We start from the raw sequence: 9,278 nt of genomic DNA on the forward strand, positions 1-9,278 counted from the left end.
TGCCCGCCGCGCCCCATCCTCCCCACCGCCGCCTCCCGAGGGATATTTTCGGCTCCACACTGGGAATTCTGCTGGGCTTTAACTCCCGGGATGATGAAGACCAGCGTCGGTGCCAGGCGCGGCGGGGGATTTTTCTGCCCAAGGCCGCCTCACGCCGCGGCCATCGACTCGATTTTCTGCCGAGGCTCAGCCCCTTTTCCCCGTCCCCAAAGGAGCAGGACCCCCCGAAATCCGGGCACCGCTCCCTCCTCTCTCCTTTCCAAGATGTTTTCCAGGGGAGGGGAAGTCAGCAGAGTTTCTCGGCGCTGGCAGAAGAAGGGAACATCTGTCTCAATCAGCCGGGCTATTCTGCGCCGCGGCTCCTCCTCAGCTCTCAGCGCCGAGCGAGACAAAACCGGGGCGAAATCTTCCCAAAGGGGGTTTTTGTCTCCGCCGCCGCAATTTCCTTTCAGGAAGGTTTCCAAGGGGCGGGGAAGGAGGAAAAGAGGGGAGAAAAGAAATTAAAGCCCATTTGCTTCCTGGTGAAAAAGAGCGGGGAAAAAAAAAAAAAAAAAAAAGGAAAAAATTTAAAAATCTCCGTTTCTAACGGGGCGAGATTCCTGCGGCGGCATTCCCAGCCCTCAGAGAGGATGCCCTTAAAAGGTGTGATGAAGAGGAGTTAATTAGCACAGACAGGAATTTTCTTGGAAATGTCTCCTCATTCAGCTGGGCTCGCTGGGATTTTGTTCCGTGGCGGAGCAGCCGTGCTGGACACGGGGAACGTGCCTGGTCTGGGGGCCCCTGGAATCCAGAGGGAAATTTGGGAATGAGGGAGGCCCCGGGCACAGCTTGGGGAGCGGTCGTGGATCCAGGGGATCGGGGAATCGCGGGATTTCAAAGGTCGGGAAAGGCCTCAAGGCCCGGCCCTCAAGGCAGCACCCTGTCCGCGATGCCCTCGAGCCACATCCACGAGATTCCTGAACAATTCCAGGGGCTGGGAATCCCCCACCGCCCATTTCCAATGTTTACAGCCCTTTCCAAGAGGGTTTTTTTTTTTTAACCAAAATCAGATTTAAATAAAAGATGGAAGAGCCTCCGGCTCGTGAGGCCCGGCCTGGACTCCGGAGCTTTGGGCACCTGGAAATATCCAGATTTTGGATAACGGGGAGAGGCTGAGCTGGAGCCGGAGCCTGCGGCTTCTCCCTGGGGTGAGGCTGTTGGAAACTCCTGTGGGACAGGGCGGGACACAAAAACCTCCCCGCGCTTCCCCAAACCCATTCCTGGCCCTGGGACTGGTTTTGGGGGAGGATTTTGGCCGCCACTTGACCCCCGCTAATTAATTTCAGCTGATTAGAGCTGGAAACTCCACGGGGACAAAAGAGGCCATGGGAGTTGGGTTTGGGGTTGGGTTTTTGGGGTTTTTTGGAGGTTTTTTTTTGCCGGGGGTCGCTCCAGGCTGGAGGCTGCACTGTAATTTGTTCCCCATTATGGGCCGCCAAAAATAAAAATAGAAATAAAAATGAAAATAAAAATAGAAATGAAAATAAAAATAAAATAAAAATAAAAATTAAAATGAAAATAAAAATAAAAATAAAAATAAAAATTAAAATTAAAATTAAAATTAAAATTAAAATAAAAATACCCCCAAAAAAACTAAACCCCCCCACCCAAAACAACACCAAAACCCAAAAAAAACCCGTCAAAAAAACCCACCAAAAAACCCCCAAACCAACCCTCCTCTCGAGCTGCCAGCCCTTAACGTCTTCATTTCTGCCGCAGCATTCCCTGTGACACATCCCGGGGTGATGGATGGGATCAAGCCCGGGGAAATCCCGGAGGGATTAGAGCCCAATCCCTGGGCAAACAGCGCTGGAGAGGCCGAGCAGCCCCAGCTGTCCCCGACAATGGCCCGAGCAAACAGCGCCGGGAGGGGCGCGGGCGCAGGCGACAAAACCCCGGCACCTTTTATGAGCCTCTTCCCCCCTCGGCTGAGAAGATTTTCAGGGGTTTTTTTGTTTTGTTTTGTTTTTTTCCCCCAAGTTTTGAGCGGGCTGGATGTAATAAAATGGGGTTTAGGGATCAAAGGGAGCGGGGATGCAGCGCCGGGCAGGGACGAGTGGGGACGGCCAGCAGCGCGTCCCCCCAGCCCCGACCCCGGGATTAATAACCCGCCTCACACCGTCACTGTTCAAAGCTTTTAAGCTGTTTTCATTTAAAAACGCGCCCTCGTACCAACACGAGGGGTTTTGTGGGGTTTTTTTTTTTTTTTTGCCTTTTTTTTTTTTTAAGGGATGAAGATTAAATATATAGGCCATGCCCAGAGAGAGGAATCGCGGGGGCTTTGCGCGTAAGCCCTAGGAAGGAAAATCCCAAGTCTCCATCCAGAGGTTGTCTGAAGGCTTCCGCTGCCCGGCACAGGCTGGAGAACCCGAATCGCGCCAGGCTGGGGCAGCGCCGGGCGAGGAGGGCGCAGAAATCGCGACTCCAGCTGCAAGGGCCCGAAGGCAGCGGCAGGAACGCGAGCGATCCCGTCCCAGGATCCGCCTGGATCCTGGCGTTTGCTCCCCGGGCACCTCCCGAGGTGGAACTCGCGCGGGCGATAAAACAGATGGGAAAGAGACGGGGAAAAGCAGCGGAGAGGAGGAAAAGCCCCGGGGAGGGAGGCTCTGCTCGGCGCCGCTCCCCACCCCGACATCCCAACGCTCCCCATTTCCCCGATATCCCGCAAAATTCCCCGGGATCGGGCAAGTCCCGATGGATCTTTCCATATTTCTTCGCTCCTAGAGTGCAAACAGGGAAGTTTCTGGGCTCCTTTTGGGCCAGGGGGAGTTTTCCAGCTGCGGGGTGGGGAGTTTGGGCAGGCACAGCTGGCCACAGCTGGCCACAGCTGGCCACAGCTGGCCGGAGCTCCAGGAGGGCGGCAGGGCGGTGTTTGTGTCCCCATCCTGTCCCCGTCCTGCGGCTTCAAGCGCCACTAAAAGGGTGTAAAACCCCGCAGGACGGGAAACGGCCAAACCTGGGGTTAGGTGGGGATAAAAGGACAAAAAAAAAAAAAAAAAAAAAATCCCAAAAAACCAAAACAAACCCCAAAAGCCAATCCTGGGGCAGGACAGAATCCTGGCTTCAGCTGGAACTGAAGGAAATGAGATTTCCCCAGGTTTCCACCGGGCTTTGAAGCCTGAAGATGGTGGAAGCTGGAGGAGCGGGGCTGGGAGTGATGTCAGGGGCTCAGAACGGCAGCGCTTCTCCCGAGTTATCCCACGGAATTCCCGCCGGAGAGGGGCACAGCCCAGCCCGGGAACTGCACCACTCCATGTGGATTCTGCTGAAATCCTGGATTCACGACTCCTTTTTTTTTTTTTTTTTTTTTTCCCCCCTCAGCATAATTATGTAATTAATGCATTCAGAACGAGCTGCTGAGGGAGTGACTTTTTTTTATTATTATTATTTTATTTTTATTATTATGATGATGACTTATTTCCTCCCGGGATTTTTTTTTTTTTTTTTACAGCCTCCCTTATTTTCAAGGGGATTGCACAAGGGGCTGTTGTTGTGGAGTTTATTGCTCTCAGAAGGGAACTGAGCCCTGAACCTTTGCAATGACACTCAAAAAAAAAAAAAAAAAAAAAGCAAGCCCTTCAATAACATTTATTCCTCCCCGGGGACACAACCTGCACTCGTTTTCCAGAGCAATGGGCTCCACTTTGTTGCCGTTTAGACTCCTCCAGAAAAACAACACCTCCCACGCAGCAAAAAAAAAAAAAAAATCATAATTCAGCCCGGAATTGCCGTTCCTGTGGTCACGTGTGCCTCGGGGAGAGAGAGGAAAAGGCTCCTGAAATAAATGAATTCTCCTGGAGCCTTTGATGTCTGCGGGAGGATGGAGCCGCTTCCTCCAGCACGGCTGCCTTGGGTGCTCTTGGCAGCCTGGATGTGGCAAAGCACCTGGAATTGCTCTGCAGATGAAAGGCCCGGGATCGCATCAGCCGGGAGAATGGGAATTCTTCCAAGTGGTTTTCTTTCCCTTTTTTTCTGTCCTCTTTTCCCATCTTTTTCCTTTTTTTTTTTTTTCTTTCCCTTCCCCCCCATCTTTTTTCCTTCCTTCCTTCCTTCTTTTTCTTCTTCCTTTCCTTTCCTTTCCTTTCCTTTCCTTTCCTTTCCTTTCCTTTCCTTTCCTTTCCTTTCCTTTCCTTTCCTTTCCTTTCCTTTCCTTTCCTTTCCTTTCCTTTCCTTTCCTTTCCTTTCCTTTCCTTTCCTTTCCTTTCCTTTCCTTTCCTTCCCCCTCCTTTCCCCTGGGAATGATTCACTGGAGCGCATTCAGAGCAAAGCAGGAGTCAGGCCAACAATGGGGATTAAATTCCACGTGTGGTTCCCTTCTCCTCCCAAAGAATTCCCACAAACTCGGCCGGGTCGCCCTCGGTTTTCAGCGGCAGAACCGGACGTGTTTTCCTGAGAGTTTCCGAAACCCCTCATTTTTATCCTTCAGAAGGGGTGAGGAAAGGGCGGGAGGAGGGAGGAAAAAGGAGCAGCGCTTTTCCAGCCCAGGAATCCTCCCGGCTCTCGGCCTGCGCGGAGCTAATTCCCAATTTACGATTATTAAAAGATTAAAGCCTGCAGCAGCGAGCTTTCACACGAGGGCTGCACTCCCCGAAAAGAGCAGGGCTTGAAACCAGCCAGGGGCTCGCTGAGTGACGGCGCTGCCACGCTGAAGGAATTTCTTTGGGACCGGGACCGGGACCGGGCCGTGCCCGGCACGGGGAGCACGGTGGGCACCGTGACCCCCTCAGCTCCCCCGGGCACAACCCGGGAGGTTTTGGGGTTTTCCCGGAGCCCCGCAGGTTTGGGGACACGCTGTTCCCGTCCCTGAGGGCTTGTCCGCGGGGGTGGCACGGGAAAACGGGGGGGTGTTGTCACCTCCCTCGGCACGCGCCCGGTGCCACGCCGCGCTGGTGGCGGGCACAGAGCCCTCTTGGAGCCAAGCTCAGCGACAAAAAACACCGGGACCGGGGCAGGAGGCCAACTGCCCCCCTTGTAGGGGCACGGGGGGGCACTTCAGCGGGGGGCACGGCCCCCCAATTCCGGGGAGGGGGGGGACACAGATCCCCTTGGGGCTTGGGCAGGGGTGTCACACCCAGGGGTGGTGGCACGGGGGGGGTCCCTCACCTCTCCGGGGGGGTCCTGCCCCTGCCAGCCCCGCCAAACCGGGGGGATGGCGGGGCACCGGGGGCGGGAGGAGCCCCCACACCGGGGGGACAGCGGGAGGGGAGAAGCGGGGGGAAATAAAGGCGAGAGGGACAGAATGGGGGTCCCTCAAGGCTGCCGGTGGGCTCCTGACCCTTCCTGACCGCCTGCAGCGGGAATACCGGAGCTGCACGGGGCTGGGAGAAGGCGCCGGGGGTTCACGCACCCCCCGTACGCATCCAGCTTCCAGCATCCAGCTTCCTCCCGCTCCGCCACGGCCGGGCTGGGCTTGCCGGGGGCTGGAGGGGGAAGGCGGCGGGGGAAGGCGGCGGGGGAAGGCGGCGGGGGAAGGCGGCGGCCCCGCGGGCGGTGCGGCGGGGCGGCTGCCGCCGGCGGGCGGCGGGGCGGGGTTTTCCCATGGCTCCGGCAGCCGGGAGCGCTCCGGCACGTGCTCCAACGGGGAAAACGTGTCGGGGGGAAGAGGAGGAGTGATGGGGATGGGGATGGGGACGGGGAGGGGGGAGCGGGATGGGAACGGGGGGAACCGGGAGAGGCGGGGGGGGGGGGGGGTGTGTGAACCGAGCGGTGATTGACAGCGGCGCCCCCGCCAGCCAATGGGAGCGCAGAGCGCCCGCGCGGCCGCCCCGCGCTCCCCGCCCATTGGCCGCCCGCCGCCTCGCGTGCCGCGCCAGCCGCCGCCGCCGCCGCCGCCGCCGCGGCCGGGTGTGACAGCCAGCGGGGCCGCGGCCGGGTGTGACAGCCAGCGGGGCCGCGGCCGGGTGTGACAGCCAGCGGGGCCGCGGCCGGGGCCAGCGCGGCGGTGCCCGGGGCCGGCTCCGCCCGCGCCCTCCCCTCGCACTCCGCCCTCCGTTCCCCCCCCCTCCGCTCCTTCCGCGCCCCACGTGGCCGCGCTGAGGGGGCGGGGGGGGGCGTTCCCCGCGCGCGTGACGGGAGGGGCGGGGCTTGCCGGGGACGGCTGAGGGGAGCGGGGAGGGGAAGGGGGGGGGGGGAAATGAGGCGCGGACCAATGGGAGCGCGGGACGCGCGGGCGCCGGGCGCGGGCCGGGCGCTGATTGGCCGCCGGCGAGTGTGGGAACGGCGGCGGCGGCGGGTTCACACGAATGGGCGCCGCCGCCGCCGCCGCCGCCGGGCTATAAAAGGGCGCGGGCGAGGGGCGGGGGGGCGCCGCCGACCGCCGCACGCCCCGCGCCCGCCGCACGCGCCCCGCGCCCGCCGCCGCACGCGCTCCTCCCGCGCCGCCGTCGCCCCCTCCGGTTCGTCCCCGCCACACACACACTTCCACCCGACCGTCGGTTTGTCCGCCCCGTTCTTCCCCCCCCGTTACCGTCACCGTATCAGCCGGCCATGCCCGCCGACACGGGCATGGAGAAACCGACCGCCTCGCCCATCGCCGGCGCGCCCGCCAGCGCCAGCCACACGCCGGACAAGCCGCGGAGCGCCAGCGAGCACCGGAAGGTAAATGGAGGAGGAGGAGGAGGAGGAGGGTGCCGGTCGGGGCGCAGCAGCGGTGGCGGCGGAGCTGGATGGCGGCAAGCCCGCGGCCGTGCTGAGGTCGGTGATGGTCGGGGGAATGCGGCGGGGGGGGTCCCGGGGTTGTGCGGGGGTCGCTGACCGGCTCCGCTCTGCCCCCGCAGTCGTCCAAGCCCATCATGGAGAAGCGGCGCCGGGCGCGGATCAATGAGAGCCTGGGGCAGCTCAAGACGCTCATCCTGGACGCGCTCAAGAAGGACGTAAGTGGGGCTGCGGGGACACCGGGGACACCGGGGGGGTGTCCGGGCCCGGGCAGCCCTGACCGAGCCTCTCTTGTTCCGCAGAGCTCGCGGCACTCCAAGCTGGAGAAGGCGGACATCCTGGAGATGACCGTCAAGCACCTGCGGAACCTGCAGCGGGCGCAGATGACCGGTGAGCGCCAGCCCCGGGGGCACCGGGCACGGGGACCCGCACCGGGGATCGGCACCGGGGAGCCGGGGACAGGGGACGGGGATCCGGACCGAAGGCAGGGCACCGGGATCCGGAGCCTGGACCAGTGACTGGGGACTGAGGGCAAGGGAACGGGAGCTGGCGACTGGGACTGGGATGAGGCTGCTTGCAGGGAACCGGGGATGGGACCGGGAACCGGGCTCCAGACCCGGGCTTAGGGACAGAGGACCGGGAACCGGGTTCGTCACACACCCGGGATTGGGGACAGAGGACCGGGAACCGGGCTCCAGATCCGGGCTTAAGGACAGAGGACCGGGAACCGGGTTCTCCTCGGGGTCAGGGACAGGACCGGGGACTGGGCTCTGCACCCGGGGTCAGGAACAGCTGACCGGGCACAGGGTACCGAGCCGGGTACTCCGGACCTGCCCCTCACCTGCCGCCCCCTCCTCCACCCCCCCAGCCGCGCTCAGCGCCGACCCCACCGTCCTCGGCAAGTACCGGGCCGGCTTCAACGAGTGCATGAACGAGGTGACCCGGTTCCTGTCCACCTGCGAAGGGGTCAACACCGACGTGCGCACCCGGCTCCTGAGCCACCTCTCGGCGTGCCTGGGCCAGATCGTGGCCATGAACTACCCTCCTCCTCCTCCTCCGCCCGCGCAGCCCGCACATCTGGCGCAGCAGCCGCTGCACGTCCAGCTGCCCCCGGCCGCGCCCGGAGCCGTGCCCGTGCCCTGCAAGCTCAACCCGGCCGAGGCGCTGTCCCCGAAGGTCTACGGCGGTTTTCAGCTGGTGCCGGCCACCGACGGCCAGTTCGCCTTCCTCATCCCCAACCCGGCCTTCCCTCCCAGCTCCGGACCGGTTATTCCTCTCTACGCCAACGCCAACGCGCCGGTGTCGGCGGGCGGCGGCTCGGGGAGCGCGGCCGCCACCCCCTCGGCATCGCCGGTGCAAGGCCTGACATCGTTTGGGGGCAGCATCGCTCCGGCGTCCCAGGCCGGGAGTCCCGTGGGAGGAGAGCGCAGTGAATCCGTCTGGAGACCCTGGTGACTTCCTTGGAGTCGTTCCTCATCTCCGAAACGACGAAACAACCAACAGGAAAAACAAACAAACAAACAAACCCGCAACCACTCTCGTCGGCTCCGTTGTATGGAGCCCCTGTTATGTTTTGGGGTTTTGGTTTTTTTTTTTTTTTTTTAAAAAAAAAAGCAGATTTAAGCAGAAAGGAAGAAAAAAGGACCTCGCTGTGAACGTGCTATTTATTATTTTCAGAGGTTGGGATCTCGACTTGTATTTTTACTCCTTTAAAATGCCTTTATTTGAGATACTTTTTTTAAAGAAACAGACGAACAGAAAGAAAAAAAAAAAAAAAACCACAAAACCAACAAAATAAACGAGAAATAGTTTTGTAACAAATATTCAAAAAGTTATAATGCCAAAGTTGTTTGTATCCCGTCGGTCTGTGGGTGTGTGCGTGCCTGTGTCGAAGACTTCCAAAAACGAAAAGAGAAAAAAAAAAAAAAATGCAGGTGTTTCAATAAAGGAACTCTTTGAAATAGATTTTTTTTTTTCCCCCACCACCCTTTTATTTTGTTTGAGAGTGGGCAAGGACGAGCTCATCCTCTGTGTGCGGAAAAAAAAATATGTAAGACTGGACTTTATGGCTTTATTTAAGGATAATTGGAAGGGATTTGGGTAAGAAATTGGGCGGGGGGGAAGCGATGGGGGTTAAATATCCTGAGTTTTGCAGTCAGAAGGATTGCTAAAAAAAAAATATCTGCTGCTGGGAGCTGAGGGAATTCCTCCCGCCTGCTACCTGCTCCCAAAATCCGGCTGCTCTCGGGCCGGGGGGGGGTGGGCTGCACAGAAGTTACTCCCGGCCCCACAAAAGCGGCCCGAGCCCGTCCCCATTGTCGGGAGGGTAATTAGGAGGTATAAAGGGTCTCATCGAGTATGCAGCGGGCTCTTTGGCGAGTTGGGAGCCCTATTGAAACGCCTGGGAACTCGGAGCTGAGGGTTAATGTGTGTCTTTTTTTTTATTATTTTTTTTTTTTTCCCCTTCCCCCGGCGCTCTCATTGACAGGGGCCAGATAGACTCTGATACTCAATGCTGTTGTAAATTCAATTGCCTGGCCGCACAATGCCCACCTCATAAAAAGAGAATAACTCGGGGTTGTGGC

The 9,278-nt window shown here is 59.5% G+C and overlaps 1 protein-coding gene across 2 annotated transcripts; it reads left to right on the top strand.

Moving 5' to 3' along the window:
- Positions 1-6,401: 6,401 nt before the first annotated feature.
- Positions 6,402-8,658, top strand: HES4 (hes family bHLH transcription factor 4). 2 transcript variants are annotated; one of them, XM_040084540.2, is made up of 4 exons: positions 6,402-6,732; positions 6,816-6,911; positions 6,996-7,083; positions 7,562-8,658. In XM_040084540.2, exons 1-4 carry the CDS (start codon positions 6,526-6,528, stop codon positions 8,146-8,148), a joined length of 978 nt encoding a protein of 325 aa, XP_039940474.1. In that variant the 5' UTR covers positions 6,402-6,525; the 3' UTR covers positions 8,149-8,658. The 2 variants fall into 2 exon arrangements, with proteins under 2 accessions (XP_039940474.1, XP_039940475.1); XM_040084541.2 differs by having other exon boundaries at positions 6,402-6,636.
- Positions 8,659-9,278: the final 620 nt, after the last annotated feature.

The sequence above is a fragment of the Hirundo rustica genome, chromosome 22 (genome assembly GCF_015227805.2).
Source record: "Hirundo rustica isolate bHirRus1 chromosome 22, bHirRus1.pri.v3, whole genome shotgun sequence".
Classification (NCBI taxonomy): domain Eukaryota; kingdom Metazoa; phylum Chordata; class Aves; order Passeriformes; family Hirundinidae; genus Hirundo; species Hirundo rustica.

Bases quoted from the DNA above. Each gene is read 5' to 3' on its own strand.
- HES4 (XM_040084540.2), top strand. From the start codon at position 6,526: ATGCCCGCCGACACGGGCATGGAGAAACCGACCGCCTCGCCCATCGCC. The intron at 6,733-6,815 runs GTCGGTGATGGT...CTGCCCCCGCAG, and splicing joins AAGCCCGCGGCCGTGCTGAG to TCGTCCAAGCCCATCATGGA. The intron at 6,912-6,995 runs GTAAGTGGGGCT...CTTGTTCCGCAG, and splicing joins TGGACGCGCTCAAGAAGGAC to AGCTCGCGGCACTCCAAGCT.